Here is a 21,701-nt window from a genome sequence, read left to right as displayed (position 1 = left end):
TGGAATAATATTGAGAGATGTGAGTGCGTAAAAATAAGGTTAGAATCGAGAATTTCCATTTAAGGTTTAAATTAAGTTGAGTGAAATTTTCCAATTAGAAGTCGAGTGAGAGCTACATCTCCCAGCAATGACGCCACAGAGACAGGAATCGGCTAGTTTTAATTAATGAATGAGCAAGGAAGATTGTTTGATGTTTATTTATATGACATGCAGACAAAATAAAATGAAAACTTATGGATATGCCTATTTATAATCAGCTGCAAAAAATTATGGAAATTAAATGAGTAAAAGTTTTGTTATAGTCAGCTAACGTACTTCCTACTTCCAACGTGGACCGGAAATGGTAACAAGGCAAATCAGTTCCTTCACTTTTATTGTCCTTCAGTATTTTTATTGTGAGGCAATTTATTGAAATAAGATATATGAAAAGGACATTATTGAAAAATATACAATAAAAATTAACAAAATTAATAATAAAAACAAAAATCAAAATGGGTTCTGGTATCCCTTTATTAAACGAGTACAAGCAGGATTTTTTCCTGAAGCGCCTGCCGCAGACCATCCTTGGTGGACCCAAGATGAAGCTGGGTTACGATGCACCACTGTACGTCTATCTCACCCAGATTTTGCTCTTCCTCTTTCCTGGTTTGCTTGGCGGCTTCTTCACAATATTCGTAGAGGTTGATCTCCTTCAATCTGAGGTAGCATCCTACATCTACGGTGCTGCCATGTGCTTATTTGTCATTTGTGTACAGGTACTGTCAACTGTTTGTCAACAAACAAACAAGACAAACAATGACATGGTCTTCAAGAAGCATTGTTTTAATAACGTTTTTTTATAGAACAATTTCAGCATATATATAAAAACATTTCATGATTGTTTTAGTAACGAAAGAGCAAAAATGCATTTCATGCATGTTTTTCTATAAAGAAACATCAGAAATGTGTTTCTATAATATATATATATATATATATATGTATCACAAATGTGTTGCTATAATATAGAAATATCAAAAATGCATTTTATAAATGTTTTGAAAAAAAAAAAAAGGGTTTGTTAAAAATGGCGACCGACTCTCTCTTTGACACGGTAAGTTTGGCAAAAGGAGTTAAAAATAAAAAACTAGACAAAATACTGTTAGAAACTCGCTCAATATATGTTACCGTGACATAGGCTGACATATATTCAGTGGGTTTTTAATAGAATTTGTCTAGTTCTTTATTTTAACTCCTTTTCCCAAACTTACCGCGTCAAAGAGAGTATCAGGCGCCATTTTTAACTTTCCAATACATCGGTAAACACTGTATGTTTTTCGAGCTGAATAAACATGTTACATTAAATAAAAACACTAAAAACATGCCCAGTTAGGTAGAAAAGTAACTTATCTTGCCTTTGATAACATTTATTTGTTATATATTTGTTTTTTGACAACTTTTTCAAATTTATGTGTACAGTAATACGAACCCCTAAAAAACTTAAATGCATTTCATAAATGTTTTTTAGTAAAAAAAAAAAAAACAAACATCACAAATGTAATTCATAAATGTTTTTAAATTAAGAATCAAAATTGCATTTCTACAAATGTTTTTAAGTATAGAAACATTATAAATGCATTTCATGAATGGTTTTTAACAAAGAAACATCACAAATTCATTTCCTAAATTTTTTTAATAAATAAACATCACAAATACATTTCATAAATGTTTTTAAACAAAGAAACTTAAAAAATGCATTTCCCAATTTTTTTTTTTAAAAAGGAACATTACAAATGTATTTCCTAAATGTTTTTAAATAAAGAAAATTTATGAAATACATTTGTGATGTTTCTTTAATAAAAACATTCATGAAATACATTTCTGATTTTTCTTTATTAAAACATTTTTGAAATACATTTGTGATGTTTTATTAAAAACATTTATGAAATGCATTCATGATGTTGTTTTTTTTAAAAACATTTATAAAATGCATTGATAATGTTTATTTTAAAACATTTATGATGCTTCTTTATAAAAAACATTAATGAAATGCATTTGTGATGTTTATTTAAAAACAGTTATGAAATGCATTTTTGATTTTTCTTGTATCAAAGACATTTATATAATGCATTTGTAGTGTTTCTTTATTAAAACATTAAAAAATTCATTTGTGATGTTTATTTTTTAAATGATTTATAAAATGCATTTGGAATGTTTCTTTATTAAAACATTTAATTAATGCATTTGTGATGTTTCTTTAAAAATATTAATGAAATGCATTTGTGATGTTTCTTTAAAAATATTAATGAAATGCATTTGTTATGTTTCTTTATTAAGAAAATTCATAAAATTTATTTGTGATGTTCCTTTATAAAAACATCTATGAAATACGTTTGTGAAGTTTCTTAAAAACATTCATAAAATGCATCTGTGATGTTCCTTTATAAATACATTTATAAAATGCATGTGATGTTTTTTAAAAACACTTATGAAACCATTTATGAAATGCATTTATGTTTTTTTTTATTAAAACCATTTATGAAATGCATGTGTAATGATTCTTTGTTCAAAAACATTTCTAAAATGCATGTGATTTTTCTTTATTTAAAATCATTAAAGAAATACATTTGTCATGTTTAATTATTAAAACATTTATGAAATCTGATGTTTCTTTATAAAATTATGTATTTGTGATATTTCTTTATTAAAAAATTTAAGAAATGCATTTTTGATGTTTCTTTCTTAAAAACATTCATGAAATGCATTTATTATATTTGTTTTTTAAAAAACATTAAAGAAATGCATTTGTGATATTTATTTGTTAAATCTATATATAAAAGCGAAAATGTGTGTATGTATGTTTGCTTTTTGTGTATGTCTTCAAAAGGCTTTTTTTAGAGAACCGATCGGTCGCCTCACAACTTCTTAAAACTTTTTATATTGCGTCTAAATGATAATATCTACGACTTAACAACAGTGGTCGCCTCTCTATTTAATTTGCTCAACTTTGAAATGTTAAATATTTGACATTTTCGGATCGGCACGTGTTACTTTAGTTTTTTGGTATAAAAAACCAAAACTCGATTCGAATCACTGGCCTAAGGTCAGTGGTCTCTAGAAAGTGATTTAACGTTTAGTAAATGTCGGCTTATCGTCATATCAGACGGTTGCTTTCATTTCGAGACGAAACACTCCCCCTAATAAACAGGGAGCGGGTTTTCCCCAAAGTTATGTAAAAACAAACAAACCGGGTTATTGACCTCATTAAAAACTGTCCCGCAGAAAATGTTAACTGCTGAATAGTTATTGCTTACGATCGCTGCATGTGGATTAAGCCTTTTCGTATAAAAAAAAGAAGCCAACAGACTCGCACTCCAAGTTCACGTCATTAACTCGTCACAAACGGGCACCTGCCAGGTTGCACATTTTTTTTTTTTCACACTTTTCAACTTTTTCAACTGCGCGTCAAGGCTTCGTTTTTTTTTTTTAAACAATTTTTCTTTTCATTTACCCAAAAACACACACACACACAATCCATTTGGGATGTTTATTTATCAAAAACATTTATATAACGCATTGCTGATGTTTCTTTATTTAAAACATTTTGTTACAAGAACAAGTCGCCTCTTCTTGTAAGTGAGTAAATATGAGATAGGATAAAAAAAGCTGGTCGCACGTGACAATTCCAAGCAGGAGGTAAGACTTGGCTCAATTAATTAGAGACAGGTGTGGAGAGGATACGAGAATCCTTAAGGGTACCAGGGACCTATGAGAGTCGGTACCGTAGGCAAATCACATATTGCTTAATGAGGTGAGAGAAAGGTAAAATATACCGTAGGTTCGTAAGAAGATATAACCTCATATTTTTTTTTAGAGATGCATGAATGCGGGATATCTCTGCTGGATCTTGGAAGCTCTGATGAGATAAAAGAAAAATCACAAAAATCAGGCCATAGTTAGAAATTAGGCGCAAGTAGGAATCATGGCGCAAGGTTGGAAGTTAATTAGTTAATTCTCTAAATCTTCCTCAAAATTCCAAGAGTCCAAGCAAGGAAATCCAAGTGAATCAGTGTGATAAAATAGGTATATCTTAAAAATTTGGAAGCCAACCATGAAGATTAATTATGAGCTTTGAGATGTCCCGGAAAAGATAAGATAGTTACAAAATGAAAACAAAGCCATACTTAATAGAACAACCGGGCAAAGGATACGATCAGGGCACTGTTGGGACGAAAGGAGTTGTCAATTTCGAAAGAGGTAAAGTGAGACCTCTAGTTTACGGCATAAGGGTGGTTGGATAAAGCAGTTGACATGGATCAGGGGAGGAATACCCTACACCCAAAAAGTAAATGCCAAGAAGATCAGAGAAGGTCTGATCTAATAAAAAATAAATAAATAATAATTGTGAAGTCAGTTGGAAAGACTGATTAAAGGAGTTTTTTTTTTAGCCTGATCTTTCTTAGCCGTGTGGTTGTGTAGATATAGAGGAAAAAATGTACTAGAATTTAAAAATGCGTACATTTTTTGAAAATAAGGATGGTAGGAATGTCACAAGAACAAGTCGCCTCTTCTTGTAAGTGAGTAAATATGAGATAGGATAGCCGAGGATTTGGACCTGCGAAGCTAGGATTGGAATGGAGAATTCCGGTCATAAGTTAAAATAAATAATACAGAATGTTATTGAAAATGGAATGTAGAATTAACCATTGTTTAGTTCACACAAAATAGTTAGATATCTGTTTATTGAAAAAGGAATGTAATGATGTAATTTTGTGAAATTAAAATAAGGAATTTAAAAACGAACAATGGAAAATGTTATATTTATTTGTAAAGTGGGTTATTCAAAAATTAGGTTAGAGAAATCGGCTTTGTAGAAATGTGAGGAACAATGCATGCTTAGAGACAGAGGCATGTCAGGCCACGATTCCGAGATGCACGTGTTTGGTTACGCAATGACGTCATGAGTTCTCAATATAGAGAGCTTTAGGTCAGTAAGTCAGGGGAGAAGAGAGAAGTCAGTGAGTCAGAGACAGAGCTGACATCGAACCTTCGAAGCGAAGAGGAGAAGAAAGAAATCATGTAGAGACTTTGAATTCCTTGATGCAAAGTCATTGACCGGTCGAATGGAATAAACGAACAACTTCATAATTTTGTATCTGCGTCTTCGTGTTATGTTATTCAACAGAAAAGGTATTGTGGATTTATATTATAAGAACTTTGTGAAAATCATCATCTCAAAAATAGGTAAAGAAATATACGTGTCAATGTTATAGAAACACTCCCATTGTCAGAACTGTCAACAGTATAAATGTCAATCGCTCTATCTATCTATATATCTCCCTCTCCTTATGAATTACATGTCTCTGTATTAAATATACCTATCTCTCCACAATATGAACACTCAAGAACACCTAATACATAACAATTTTTGAAATGCATTTGTGGTGTTTCTTTTTAAAAAAAAACCATTCATGTAATGCATTTCTAATGTTTCTTTTTCAAAAACATTAAAGAAATGCATTTGTGATGTTTCTTTATTAAAAACATTCATATAATTCATTTGTGATTTTTTTTTATTAAAAAAAATTATTGTTGCAATATTTTTGACTGTTAATGGGGGTATTGTCCGTCCCTCAGAGTTGGGAGATTCTTTTTATAAATGCTGCTGCTAGGAAATGACGAATCAAATAAATTCACGTTCTGCTCTTAACAAATCAGAAACCAGAATTGCTCAATAAAAATTAAACCTTTTTAACAAACTTGCACATATTTTTTTTTCATGTCAACACGAGAAGGATCTTTTGCTCTTTGGCTACAAAATTATAAAGTCTGGAATCTGTACAAAGTAGCTGTCCACTGAGAATATGTCATCTCCAGGACTTATATTGAATAACTACCCACTGGAAACTCTTCTGAAACTAAACATGGCTTACAACTCAAGAGTTATGAAATGCATTTGTGATGTGATTGGCTTAGGAATAATACTGAACGCACAGCACAATGGTGATTTAAGAAATTTTGTGGCAGCAACAAGAGTCTTTAAGATGACGAGTGTAGTGGTTGGCCATCGGATGTTGACAAAGATCAATTAATCCATGCACAACTGTTCGAGAACTTGCTTCTGAATTAGACGCAACGTATATGATGATTTCCAAACACTTGAGAGAGTTTGAAAAGACAATAAACTTGATAAATGGGTGCATCACGAATTGAACGACAACTAAAAGAAACACTGTTATGAAGTGTCATCTTCCCTTCTTTTAAGTAACAAGAACTACCCGTTTTTCCGTCGGGTTGTGACTTGCGATGGAAAGTGAGTTCTTTATGATGACCAGTGATGCTCAACTCAGTGGTTGGACATAGCAAAGCTCTATGACACTTCCTGAAGCCAGAGTTGAACCAAAAAACTATTTGGTGGTCTGCAACCAGTCTCATCCATTAGTTTTTTTAATGTGGGCAAAACTATTATGGTGGAGAAGTACTGTCAATTAACGGATAAAATGTATCAGAAACTGCTACAATACCCAACAATTAGTCAACAAAAAAGTCCAATTCTCCTCAATGACAATGCCCAACTGCACATTGCTAAACCGAACCTGCAGAAGTTGAATGAATTGGGCTATGAAACTCTGCCTCATTCCCAACGACAACTTTCTGCATGAGAAATGCTCCAAAACCCTAAGCGATATGAAAAATGTTTTCAGCAACTTAATCGCCTGCAGAACACAAGACTTTTACGTTACTGGCATAAATACACTTGTTTTGCATTGGTAAAAGTGTTGATTCTGATGATGCTTATTTTGGTCAATAAATTTTTGTTTGAGCCGTGATGTGTTCATCTGAATTTAAAAGTTAAAAATCGCAAGAACTTTCTTGTCAACCTGAGATACAGGGTCAAATGGTAAAATTGTTGCTCTAGAAAAGATGGCATGATTCCATTTCCATTTGATGAAAACCAGTTTTCTTTTTTTGTTGCAAACCATTTGTGTACAAATCCCAAGAGCAATAGAAACCTTCTACCATGTCTGAAAGTGACACAATGTTCAACGAGCAAGATTGGAGATGCGCCACTGTACAACTCATGCTTCCTACCAATCAAATGACAACAGGACCATTGCCAGCATCCTCCAAATGCATCACTGGATTGCTATGAATAACAGGGACATGCCCAGGGTGATGTAAACAAAGCTTTCGGCCACAATTACGGTCTTTGGTATGGTTTTTAAGTGAGGGCCACATCATGCCACCTCACATCTACGAAGTCACCACCAAAATGTACCTGGATGTGCTGAAGAGTGTGGTGATCCCCTGATGCAATAAGGTGGCCACTAGCAGGCCCTGGGTGTGGAAGCAGGACAAGTTCAAAGAGACCTGGGCTTGGCTTCAGAAGGAGCGCTACGACTTTGTACCCTTCTCTCACTGGCTCTTCTCCTCCTCGCTGGACTACTTTGTTTGGTTATACAGCGAGAACATCACCAACACGACCTCCCATGATACCAAAGCCAGCATAATTGCGGCCATTCACTGAGTATTTGTCAAACTCCTGTCGGCGCTTGTGGAAAAGGCATGTTCCCAGTTCCGGACCCATATTGGGGCTGAAAGTGGCTACATTGAATAGATGTCAACTCTACTTCATAATCAAGTTATTTGAATTGATTTTTTTTCAATAAAAGTTTTAAAACAAAGTTGTTGTGTTGTTTTCTTCAGGGCGACAATTATTATTCCACCCTGTATCTCTTCAGATAATTTTTTCAAAAGTTTTTTTATCTACCTTCTGTTTGCTTCAGTCAATCCCAATAAATGCCTGCAACCTCAACTATTTTTACTTATTATTAGCTTTGTACATTTTTATTTTTTTTATTTAATTAGAATATATTATAATATTTATGAAAACACCAAATAAAAATGTATCTGTTTCTATGAGAACATAAACATAAAAATCAATTGAAAGTGCATACAATGTAAGAATGAGCCAAAGTATTATATTGAATGAAGTATTTCTGAAATGGAAATATTGAGAACTTAAAAACTACTTATCTGATCAGGTTTAAATATTATCAAAGAGTATCATATTCATATATCAAGTTTGTAAAAATCGGAAGTAGCAATTCTGTTAAAATTTGGACCATGACCAAACTTGTCAAAGTCATATAAGATGCAGGACTTCATTGACTACAATATGGGCCAAGTAGTAAGTGACACACCTTTTCCGTCACCTTAAAGTGGTAAAATTTCTTTGAGAAAAAGAAAGCTTTCTACTCTAATAGTTTCTTTCCTCAAACTGTTTGACTTTGGAATTTCCTTGTACTTCCCGTTTCTCCGACTGTACAAACATGCAAAAATTTAGACATACACAACTGCCCACTTAGCATGCCTCTATAAACCTGGCTTCTAATTCGCAGTAACTATGTGCCTAGTTTTAGGTGCATATACATAAAAATAAATTTCAAAAAATGACAAAATTATATAGCCAGTTGACATCATCATTGAAATCGTTAAGAAAAAAAAGCTAAAATAAGTTATTCTATTTCTAAATAGAAAGACAAAAGTTGTTCAAAAAACTTACGTTTTTTTCTCGTTTTTTGTTCCATAAATGTACAGTCCCAGAATCCAATGCAGTCAGTAATTGTCTAAAATCAAGAAAATTAAAGAAAAAAATTTCATCATTTTAAAAAAACAAAATTATATAATTGAAAAGAAAACACTGGTATCAAAACTGTAGGAAAAAAAGCAATATCTATTTTTGATGGAAGATGTATTATTTAATCGCAAATATTTTTTATGTATTTTCATACAATGGAGGTAGAGTTACTTCTCTATTACACTGTCATTGTAAAATGAACATATACTTTATAATCAATATGGTAGGAATCTCAGTTATAATATAGAATGTTGTTTCCATAACATTTACATAGAAATGATAAATTTCAGTGCAGCATCATCTAGTCATAGATAGTATTAGTCATATCTAGTCATAGATAGTATTAGTCATATCTAGTCATAGATAGTATTAGTCATATCTAGTCATAGATAGTATTCATGTACATTTGAATGACCCAGACGAAGCCTGTGATCATGTCAATCATTGTATAATTCACTTACAAAATAACCCATCGCTTACTTTCTGATTATCACCCTCTTCCTCTCTCGTATGTTGTGTGATATTCTGCTCTTATTTTATATTATTTCTATTACTCTCACTTCTGCGATTCAATAAACAGTTCAATAAAATGAAAGAAACGAGAAAAAAATTGGAAACATTATAAACAACAGAGAAAAACGTCACAAAAAATATTCAAGCCATAGTGCAAAGAGGGTGCTTATTTAGAATTAAACCTATTTTCAAAACAAAAATAGATAAAAATTTGTAAAAACCTTTATGATGTACGTATTTGTCATGAAACAAACATGTCATATTCCAAAAATAATGTAAGTAGTTTTTTTAAGTAAGAAAATCAAATGTTATGAGGAAGCGATATGTTATTTTTTGATCTGCCATGTTTAATAAATAAGGAGGGGTGACAACTCAATTCGATCTATCAAGATCAAAATCAGCCTTATAATGGCTACAATTTCCTATTAAAAATCGTAAAAAAAAAAAATGCTTGATCAATTTACGTGACTTTTGGAATATGACATCTTCGTTCCATGATGGGTACATAGATTCTAAATAAGTATCAAGAGAAGATATAGCAGAAAGTGACTAATTTGGAAAGTTGTCTGCATTTTTAAAAATATTTAATTGGCTTTTCAAATTTATTTTTCACACATACACCCTCCCCATTCAAACAAACCCAAACTGAATGGGTCACACTTTTTCTAGTCTTCTTAGTCTTCTAGTTTTAGTTCTAGTTTTCTTTAATATATATATTCACGCTTCCAAAATTTGATAACAACAAAATCTTTTGCAACTTACTTGCCAAATGTTGCAATATTTCTAAACTTTCCCTCTCCAGCATTCAAATTTATTTCTTCTGATATCTCAGCAGATGAAACATTGTAAACTTTAATCAACTGATTCCGTTGTGCAAAGTACACCTAAAAAATAAACAACAATAAAAAAAAAATATACAGATTCCAAGAATATATGATGTCAATAGCGCAAAGCTTCATCTTCTATTCAAACTCCTAAAATTTTAAAATTTCTGAAAACTTTTCTTCCCTCAGTAATAGTTTATTCATACAATAATCTATAGGGATTTGATTTGGAAAAAGATGAACATATTTTTCAAGGCTCTACTTAATTCATGGTTTTTCATGAAAGAAAATTAAAGAATTAAATTGAAAAAAAGAAAAAAGTGAGATCAAAATATCGCTGTAATTGGTTTTAAAAAGAAAAATAAATAAATTTAATTAATAAATACATAATATAACAACAAAATTTAAATTTAAAAATATATTAACTTTTAAGAATGACAAAGATTTTGATTATTTTTATTGTTTTTTTCCATAATTTTTATTGGTGCTGCCCCCCCCCAAAAAAAAAACAAAGAAAAATCTGGCAGCAAAAATAATCGAACACCAAAAATTACATAAACTGAGAGTATAGTTTTATTTTTAAATAAGAATATCAAATTTTATGGCTAAACTATAAGCAATGATCTCACAATGTCATCTTGAAAAAAGCCTGAAGAAATAAGAGAGATAACTCTAAATTTAGGTTTTAGAAACAATGAGGCATTGGAAAAACTCAAATTCACTTAAAAATGATTTTCTTTGCAAAAATTAAACTAGTTGATCAATGTTTTCTCATATAAGGGGAATTTCCTTTTTCATTTTAGTCAGAATCTAACAATTTATTTCACCCCCCCCCCTTCCCAAAAAGGACAATTAGCAAAAATTGTTTTTGCAAAAAAAAAAAAAAAAAAAAAAAAGGAACCAGAGAGTTCTAATTGTAACAAAAGGGAGGTAAATATTTTCTGAAAACTGAAATTCTTTGGCCAATTTATCAAAGCTCAATTTTCACTAAATTGTCTTCAAAAACTGTTTTCACGAATAATTAATTTTCTACCTGATTGTTTTTCGTAATTTTTGGATTTTTTCATTATTTTCAGTAGATACCGTTGGTTTTACTTGAACTTCAATATTTCCATTTTTGAAGTTTGCTATAATAATGAAGAAGAACCAAAAAGAAAAAATTGAAAGGATATTCTTTTCATAACAACCTTTAAGATTTGAATTAATTATCATTTGAAGTTTACAAATGAATTTATTTTAGTTTCTTATTATCAAAATAAATATTTTTGTTTTAATTCAAGAAAGATCATTTCATTTATTTCGCAAAATTTTCTTTTGTAGATAAAAAATTTAAATGTAAAATGTTTTAAAAAATAACATTTTTGAAAAATATTCTGGATTAAAAAAATCACTTTTCTCTTTACATTTCTTGATTACTTCAAACAAAGCTTTTTAAACAATTTTTAAAATGCATGCAAAACACCTCAATTTAAATTTACTTTACAATTTAATTTATTTAACTAGAAACCTTAAATAATATTTGTATATCATTTCACTAAAAATATCTGAAGTAAATAGCATTTATCTAAAATAATGTCATCCTTAACTTCATTTTACTTTAAAAATATTTTTAGTGTGAAATGAACCATTTTCTTAATTTGGGGACATATTTTTGATAATTATTTGTTGATACTTTTCTGGAGTTTATTTTTCTATAAATTTAAGAATTTAGGATTTTAAAAAGTTCTATATGAATTTCAGCCACAAATTAAACTGACCAAAAATATCATTAAAATATTTTCAACATATAAAAAAAATACTCATTATAAAACTAAGTATTTAGTAAATAAATACAAAACATTTTATTTAAATTTTAGAAATCACTAATTTTTGGTCTGGTAATTTTGTTAATATTTCAAATTCTCTGCCCTAAGTTGAATTTGTAGATACATTTTTATGGAAACAGCTGTTTATTATGGCAACAAAATAGTTGCTGAAAAGTTCCTGCAATTGACTCAATTCCATTGAATGAAAAATAGAATCTAATAGAAAAATATACCTTCTCTTCTCGCCTGCTGTCCCAACACATGCAACAAATTTCATTGTCTTTTTTGACATCAGCTAATGTATTTAAATTATCCCATTTGTTTTCAACACAGTTGGCACCTAAAATTAAAATAAAACAGATTTATAACAAGAAAAAAGGTAAATGCTACTATTATTGGTATACATTATTTAAAAGGAAATACAATTAGGAAATTAATAAAAGACTATTTTGGCTTCCTTACTCATTTATAACATATTTGCATTCAAAAAATATTTAAGCTAACATAATTATTGGTTATGAGTCAAGTAATAAGGGGTCCAATATCAATATCCAAGATGTTTGTGATATGCTCCACTAGAAAAGTTTGAGCGAATATTTTAAATGTAATGTAAAATAGCTAGAAGCATAACTGGTGGACAAAAAATGTGAAGGTGAGTGAAATGTTAATTGTTACATTTGAAGAATTGAAAATGTTTGTAATGAACAACTCAAACAATCTCTTGCACATGGACAGGGTGGAGAAATTTCAATCATGGAATATGCCCCAAAACTATCAAAACATTAAACACTGAAACAAATGAAACTAGAAAAAGATGCCAAAGAAATCTTTTTAGAAGTTTTTTTTCCATGAACCGAGGAGATAATACACTCTAAATAAAATAGGGTTTTATTGAAAGTAGAGTACAGCGAGTGTGCTCCACTTACTGTTTATGCAAAAAAGAAAAAAAAAAAGATGTTCGTGTTTGTGCAGATTTCATCACAAGATTGAATCATGCATTAAAGTCAGATATATAAAATCAACAGTAGGTTCTTTGATATGACAGGGGTGCGTTCAAAATAAATATTTCTGTTTAGAGTACAATTGAAGCATGATACTTGACTTTTCATTTTAAACCATTATATATATAAAAATAATTTTATAAAATCAACAGTAGGTTCTTTGATATGACAGGGGCGCGTTCAAAATAAATATTTCTGTTTAGAGTACAATTGAAGCATGATACTTGACTTTTCATTTTAAACCATTATATATATAAAAATAATTTTATAAAATCAACAGTAGGTTCTTTGATATGACAGGGGCGCGTTCAAAATAAATATTTCTGTTTAGAGTACAATTGAAGCATGATACTTGACTTTTCATTTTAAACCATTATATATATAAAAATAATTTTATAAAATCAACAGTAGGTTCTTTGATATGACAGGGGCGCGTTCAAAATAAATATTTCTGTTTAGAGTACAATTGAAGCATGATACTTGACTTTTCATTTTAAACCATTATATATATAAAAATAATTTTATAAAATCAACAGGAGATTCTCTATAGTGCAATGTAGACTACAATGTATTGTGAACCAGGTCACTGTGGGGAGGCATGTGAAGCTTCCTGCCAGTGCACCATGATGGGTCCCCAACTAGAGCAGGCAATCAATTGGTCTGATTGAAAAAAATGGGCGATTTCATTGATTTCAGTGACAATAAAAATATGGGAGCGTGAAACATTCGTCGATCATCATTCAATCCCAGGCGACGTCAAGTCTTCCTGCTAGTAATAAATAAGACAACATGGTGATATATTTACAAGAGTGTGCATTTACAGAAGTATGTTACAGACAGACTGTCCTGAAAATGCTTTGGGACTTTGTTGTAAGTTTCTCTACGCATAATGTCTAGAAGAAGCCATATAGTCATGAAATAGGATAGATCACCACTACACCATAACAGTTTATTACTCTTTTTCACTCCAAACAAGGTATATTACCACTTGGACATAAGGGGCTACTATTTGGGATCATCTCTAACAGGAGATTGTGAGTTGAGTAGCGAGATGTTTGTTCGCAGTACATTTAAATTCAAAGGGTTCACAAGTGTTATGAGTTCATCAGAGCACATTCCATTAAAGTACTTGTAAAATAAGCACAGAGATACAACATTGTGGTGGTGATGGGGCAGAGGTTTGTGCTTGGTCAATAGTGCTGCTAGGATTTAAATTGATGAAAGATCAAAATGCTACTAATAAGTGTATGAAAAACGAAACATATGAGATGAACATTTAACTGATTGTAATATTCAATCATTTATTTTCTAATATTGGAAGAGGATGATTGTCTGCTCAAGACATTATTGAAAGTTCTGATTTGACTTGTGGCTTTTTGACGATAGCAGCAACCATTGTAATGGAGCTTAAATGTTCTCCATGATAATAGCAGTACTACTAGTAGGCGAGTAGGACCTCAACATATTTTTAGCTACTTTTTTGAAAAAATATTGGAAGAGATGATTGTCTGCTTGTATGAAGGGATGTTTGTTACTGATAGTTTTGTTTTGACTCACAGCTTTTCATGGAGCAGTAGTATAAATAGTAGTGTCTTTGCATTCTGCAGTTTTTGATAATATTTTCTGAGCCTTGATCAGAATTAAGTGATAGCCAGCTTATCTAAATAATGATGTTTTGATATGATTTTGACATTAACTTGACATTATATCAATCATAGCATTTGTGAATTATATTGTTGATATGATTTTGATGATAGCTGATTCTTTTCTCTTGATATTGCAGATTAAAGCCATGCGATGCAAGAAGAGCAGGTATGTAGCCTATGCAGCTTACATAATTGGGTTATCTTTCAGATGCAAGGTTCATTGTTTACTTGCGGTTTTAACGATGTAAGATTCCGTTGTACGGAAGACCAAATCGGCCAAAATGTCTATGATGTTTTTATTGGCGCTTTTCTTCGTATTTTTTTTGCACCATTTACAAGTTCTTTTTACAAATAATTTTTTTAATACTGTAATAGTAAAATAAAGATACATTTATTAATTATACGGAAAAAGTATCTCGTAATGTTTTTACACGAGATTTTTTTCCTGTTGATTTCTCTTTTTTTTTTAAATATTAAAATTGATTTACTATTTAAAGTGATTTTAAAGCCTTTAACATGACGGAGTTTATAATGAAAACCAAATTACCGTTAAAATTAAAATAATCTTTATTAGAAATTTGTAACAAAATAACAAAATTATAAAACTATTAGATTAAAATTGAGAACTTTTAATTAAACAACGTGAACATTTTATAATGAGTGTTTTCATGAAATGTATTTTTAATAATAAAAAAATAATAATCTTTATTAGAAATTTGTACCACATCGACTAATTTGTTCATGATTAAATGAAGTTAGAAATCAACAGGAAAAAAATCTTGTGTGAAAACATTACGAGATACTTTTTTCGTATAATTAATAAATGTAACTTTATTTTACTATTACAGTATTAAAAAAAATATTTGTAAAAAAAAAACTTGTAAATGGTGCAAAAAAATGTTATTAAAAAATAAGAAAAGCGCCAATAAAAACATCGTAGACGTATATTATCATTTAAACAGTATATCAATTTAAATATTTAAATTCAGTAAATAAATTTAAATATTTAAATTATGGCCGATTTGATCTTCCGTACAACGGAATCTTACATCGTTACAACCGCAAGTAAACAAGGAACCTTGCATCTGAAAGATAACCCATAATTGAGCTAGTTAGAAATTACAAAGGGAAATAAATTTTGTAATAACATAAAAGCAAATATTTTAAGCAAAGAGAAAAATGTTACAATAAACAAAAAGACAAAATATGGATATTTACAATAACTGATCGAATGGAAAATATTTACATTAACAGAGTTGACTTGTTGATCGAAAATAGTTTTGACAATAAACAAAAGATTATAAACGTAACAAATGACACAATTACATTTTCGTATCAGGTCAGCATTAAAGAACAAAGTGAATATTATTATATGAGGTTGATGCGAATCAAGAGGAGTGCCAAATCAAGAGATGAGTTTGGACTGAGACGTTCACTTGGCGAGATAACGATGATTTAAATCCTGGGAAGCTAAAGCAGGATGCTACAGTGAAGATGTAGCAAAATCTAATGAAGATGTTGCAAACTCTAGGGAAGCCACGGAACTGCGGAGTATGGAAATAAAAGTTTAACAAAGACTTTTGTGTTAACTGCATGATGCTACTCAATTATGTGAAAGGTCCTTTGTTCATGACAGGAAAAAACTACGAGAAACCATCTTGGAGAAAAGAGGTATGGGAATTAGGGCTAGTAGTAGGGCTTATATGTTTATTTGACCCATTTATACAAACTATCCATTTGAATATGCGTAAGAATTCTGCATACCTGCAGGTGATAACATAGTGCATATAAGATTATACACAGCTAAAGACTATACATACATTTAAATGTGGAGTTGTATATACACCCACTATGCAACAGTATATGTTTTATATACATGTTTATATACCTCCACTATGTAACATACATGTTATTTGAACTCAGAATATATAACACTGATTGTTGGAAAACCATTTCTTGGTGAGTTGAATTATCTATGGTAAAGATGATAATGGTGTTTTTGATTGTTGATTGATGGCCAGGATTAATTTCAGTTGTTCATTGGTATCTGAGTGGTTGTGTTGTAACTGACAAAAGTTTAATTGGCAAGCTGTGGTTCTAGTTTCCCTTTGTGCTTGGATTATTACATATATCAATATTCAACAGGCTCCAAATACGACTGTTTCGGATTGGTTGAAATCAGATCTTGATAACCAAACTTTAAGTATTTATAACTAATTAAAATTGAGTATTTTATAGAAATAGTTTTTTTCTTTTTGCTTCTGTTTTTTTTTTTATATTGCTTGTTGTCACTGTTTTTGTTAGTTTGGAACAATTATCTGTTTGGACTGTAGGGAAAAGGGGTATCAACCTGGTCTCCGAATTCATGATCGTGATGAGAGCATAGGTCGAAACTCCTTTCCCTAACAAGAAAAAAAAAAGCATCAGCAAATAGCAATGACTTGAGAACAAAAACAAACATTTAAAATAATAATTTTTATTTAATCAGGAAGGGTTTATTTTTGTGTGTGAAATATGTGCAAGTCATAGTTCTTCTTCAATGTTTGATATCTTCCCATGAATATGGAATTAAAAAGATTGGGGTCCATTAATAACGTGGAAAAATGTGTATTTTAATAAGACGAAAATTCAGGAACATCATTCGAATGGAAAAAAGAATATTTGAGTAATTGTAAAAGTTTTGCTAGAAATCTTTAGTGACTCAGGAAATCCTCCGCAACTGAGGAATTTATTAATGTCAGTATATTTTATGAAGAAAACCCTGTGAATGAAAAATACCAGGAGGGAAACAAGTTTGTGAGCAAAAAATATTCATCCATTGTTGTTTGTGTGAGCTTCATTAGTACAGGGATTGAGTAATTTGTCCATTTACAGTTTGAACATGACACTCTTACTAGTGCAGATTTTTATGTTGTGTGATGGAGAGTCCCACATGCGTGATAATTTTGAGCAGAAGCGATTTTGTAGTACTTACCAACACAACAAACGCCCTCGTGTTTGTGCCTTGTATAGGCATGCGCGACAACAAAACTTGGGTTTTTATAAGCGGAAGTCTCGAGGTTGTCAGGAATCTACAGGCGCATGCGCAAGAGAAGGGATTGAGATAGTGGTATAAAGGCAGGTCGAGTGAGAAGGTTGTTGTTGTTGTTGTTGTCATTGGACGTTACAGTGACGTGTGCGTTAGCAGGTGATTAAGAGGCGGTTTATTTTTGTGTGTCAAGTCGCGCACCTCGCTGAAGGTCATAAATCGTTCACCTCGGTGAAGGTGAAGGTCATAAGCTATTTCGGCGATTTCATTTTGTCTCTTTTCCTGGACAACTATGGCTGGGGCAAAGTTTGATTTAAAACTGATACCCGAATTCGACGGATCCACTTCTGTTGTCGACTGGGTCGAAAGGGTTGAGCTGACCTGCAACCTCTGTGAAGTAAAGGGGGTGCATACCGTGATTCCCCTGAGATTGGCTGGAGGCGCCCTAAGAGTATATCAGCAACTGAGTGCTGTGGAGAAGGCTGATATTACCTGTATAAAAAATGCTTTATACAAGGCATTTGCCATGGATCCCTGTACGGCCTACGAAACATTTGCCACTAGGAAGCTCATGCCAGGAGAAACCGTGGATGTCTTTTTCGCGGAGCTGAAGAAACTTGCAGTTCTATTTGGCAATGGAGTGTCAGAGCAAACACTGGCGTATGCGTTTGTGGCCGGCCTTCCCACCCATGTTAAGCAACTGTTGAGGGCTTCCACCAGCGTATCTGTAACGCCCATGGAACATTTGTTAGAACGCGCTCGAGCCATCATCAGATGATGAGCTGCTAATGACTGAGGTCACTGAGCAAGAGAGTGGTAGTTGTAGTTTGTCTGATCAGGCAGGATCAGAACCAGAACCAGAACCTGAACCTGAATCCGAGAGTGTAAATACCACCCTTCGCAGAAGCCAACGAACTAAGAGGCCACCCCCGGAGTGCACTCTATGTGATCATCAGATCAGGGGGGAGTGTAGTACTTACCAACACAACAAACGCCCTCGTGTTTGTGCCTTGTATAGGCATGCGCGACAACAAAACTTGGGTTTTTATAAGCGGAAGTCTCGAGGTTGTCAGGAATCTACAGGCGCATGCGCAAGAGAAGGGATTGAGATAGTGGTATAAAGGCAGGTCGAGTGAGAAGGTTGTTGTTGTTGTCATTGGACGTTACAGTGACGTGTGCGTTAGCAGGTGATTAAGAGGCGGTTTATTTTTGTGTGTCAAGTCGCGCACCTCGGTGAAGGTCATATAAATCGTTCACCTCGGTGAAGGTGAAGGTCATAGATTTGGCTTGCGAAAGGCGGTCTGAAAATCACGGAATCATTGTTGAGACTTGGTGCTGTTTTAACGTCCTTAAACGGAGTCTGACACGAGCAACAATTAGGGGCGGTGATGATAGTGACCCGTGGAAACAGTCTAGACTGGTTTGGATTTTTGGTGCGCTTATGCTTATATATGGGCCTTCTCGAATGTTCCAAACCATTCACTGTCTACATTCGTGAATAGACAAAAATATAGTCCCATGGATTTGTATGTAAAAGGGACGCATTACAGCTGACAGAACTGTGTGGGCGACCAGTGACAAAGTCAAATTGTTTCTGAAATAAATGAATTCCGGCTGAATAAATTCTTCTGACGACGTGACGAACGACTTGATTTAGTTGGTCTTTGGTCACTACAGGAGAAACACTTTACTTCGAATGAGATCTTGCCAATGATTATGCAACAATTCTCACTTTCTTTTTATCCTCGTCAAATTTTATATAGCCAATATTACGACCTCTTAGGCCTCACAGCTGTGTTCCAAAATTCATAATGATCGGTTAATTAAATACAAGTACACATATCTAACTTTATATAAACATAGATTTATGGGGAAAAAGATGGCCGTAAATGGGGTTTATGTTATAGATTTCGACATTTGAAAATGAGGCGCTTCTACACTATTGGGACGAAATTTCGGAAATTCTAATACTGAATTTCACATAAACAATGTTATTTACGTATTTTTAAGATGATTATATCCAAAAGTTACAAAAATCGATAAGGTAGAAAATTATTTATTAAAGAAAATAAAAGATAGAACTTGATGAAAATGATCGTAAGACACAGTTCAAAAGGGAGGTAATTTTCCGTTTCCGATTTAAACGAGATGGCGGCAATTTTTTACCTGCTAACACGATTAGGGTTACCCTTATTGATCCGTGCTGAAATAATAACTTTATTATTTAAAAAGCCATTCTTAACATAGGGAGGGTATTTTGTACCTATTCTGTACTTTAACCTTACAATTGAATAAAAGAACATATAAAACTTTAATTAAACTTGGAAATACGATTTAAAAAATAGCACGGATCAAAAGGTGGTTTTTTTTTTTTTTTTTTTTAATAATTCAGTAATATTCAACTAATTTCGATTGCATAATTTGAAAGCTACCATTGTAACTTATTAGAATTGACAAAAAAAAAAAAAGAAGAAATAGTCGAAACCATTCTTTTATATCTGAAAACTTCATTTATCGACTACAAAATCTCGTCCAATTCTGTAGAAACACCGAAAATGATGTTGAAGTCTTTAAATTAGTAAATAAAGAGTAATTTCTGGCTAAAATTAAAATGTAAATCGTACAGTCAGAAATTATGGCTTACTCGTGCTTCTCAATATAAGTATTTCTTGAACGTATTCCTAAACGAAGATTAAAATAATTTGATCAAACAAGTTAAACACGTGCTTTTTTTGTTTACCTTGTATAACACGCATTCAATAATTAAATTATGTAAATAAATCACGAAAATTAAGCGTAAATATCCAAACAGATTTTTTAAAATATGTTCTAATTGGACAATTTTTCCGATCGCGATGTTTAAATTACAAACAAAACTTAAAAAAAAAAAAAATTCGCCGAACCTGTCTTTTAAAAATATTCGACATTTGAACGTAAGAAAAAGTTGAAATAAAAGACATAAAACTTAAGCCAGACACAAATAATAATAAAAATATTAGGAAAAGTAAAACAAATAAAGATTCATAATTTGCATAGATATTGTTAAATATAATTTTGCCCAACTTACCTTTTAATAATCCTGTCTCCGAGCCAACAAACACGTTGTAGACGTGGGTCGACATTTTTTTATTATTTTTTTATGAAGTTGTGAATTATCTCCCTTACTGATTGAGTCCTGAAACGAAAAACGAAATTTATCCAGCTTTTTGTTTCATTACTGATTAACGTTGAGAATCCTGTGTGACTAATTTGTAAATTATATTTTTTATTTGCGAATGAATAATTTTTAATATTAAAGGCTTACTATTTAAAATCTTTGAGATTACATTTATTTATTATTTTTCTTTACATCAACATGAAAAAAGTCTTTTAATAATTCTTTCTGTCAGCCCTGTCCCCAGGATTTGGTTGGTACATGATATGTGTCTTTGTTGAGTTAATGGCAAGACTGTGATTGAAGGCATTCAGAATCTGCTGCAGGTGTTCTTTCAAGATGGACGCCACACAGTTGTCATCGGCATACTGAAATTCCATTAGGGATGTGACTGACGTTGTGTTTTTTAACCCCAGGCAGGAGAGATTGAAAGGTTGCCTGTTTGTCCTATAGACGATATCAAGTCCTGAGAGAAGGTCATTCTTGACCATGTGTGTGATGGCTGATGATGAGCGTTGGAGCAATGATGCAGCCCTGTTTGATACCATTTGAACTTTGAAGGAACTCGTCTGTGTTGCATTCATATCTTTGTAGAGAAGCCTGAGGATCTCGATAAATTTCTCTGAGCATCCAAAAGTGGCGAGGGTTTTTCAAATCAGTTCTCTTGGAATCAAGTTGAAGGCCTTGGTCAGGTCGAGAAATGCCATATAGAGAAGTTGATGCTGCTCCCTGCACTTCTCCTGCTGTTGATGCATTGAGAATATCATGTCTGTAGTTCCAAGTACTGGGCGAAAGCCAGTTTGGGTTTCTGGGAGAATTGTTTCAGTGAGTGGAGAGAGCCGGCTGCTCAGCACATGAGCAAGGACCTTTCCAACCATAGCCAGGAGAAAGTTCATTAGACTCTTTGGCTTTTCCAGATTTTGATGATGAGTTGATGCAGTTGGATCAGCAAGAGGTTTCCACCAATCTTGTAGATTTCAGCTGGGATATGATCAAGTTGGAGGGCCCTGTTATTCTTCAAGGATTTGACAGCCTTCTTGACTTTCTGGAGGCTTGGGATTCTGCCAAGAGATTCGTTGACATCCAAGACAAAGTCCAAAGCTGCCTAAAATG

The 21,701-nt window shown here is 32.2% G+C and overlaps 1 protein-coding gene across 1 annotated transcript in view; it reads right to left on the bottom strand.

Moving 5' to 3' along the window:
* LOC145255710 (WD repeat-containing protein 74-like) overlaps window positions 1-20,609 on the bottom strand; it is a 42,669-nt gene extending 22,060 nt beyond the window's left edge. The window contains exons 1-4 of the mRNA XM_080114299.1: window positions 20,502-20,609; window positions 11,993-12,099; window positions 9,893-10,014; window positions 8,543-8,606 (exon numbers count right to left, since the gene is read on the bottom strand). Coding sequence (XP_079970425.1) covers window positions 8,543-8,606; window positions 9,893-10,014; window positions 11,993-12,099; window positions 20,502-20,556 — 348 coding nt within the window. The 5' untranslated portion in view covers window positions 20,557-20,609. The remainder of the gene's footprint in view (window positions 1-8,542; window positions 8,607-9,892; window positions 10,015-11,992; window positions 12,100-20,501) is intronic.
* Between the last annotated feature and the right edge of the window lie 1,092 nt (window positions 20,610-21,701).

This window comes from Euprymna scolopes, chromosome 31 (assembly GCF_053919585.1).
Source record: "Euprymna scolopes isolate OS-2025 chromosome 31, ASM5391958v1, whole genome shotgun sequence".
Taxonomy (NCBI): Eukaryota; Metazoa; Mollusca; class Cephalopoda; order Sepiida; family Sepiolidae; genus Euprymna; species Euprymna scolopes.
This window is presented reverse-complemented; position numbering and strand designations above follow the sequence as displayed.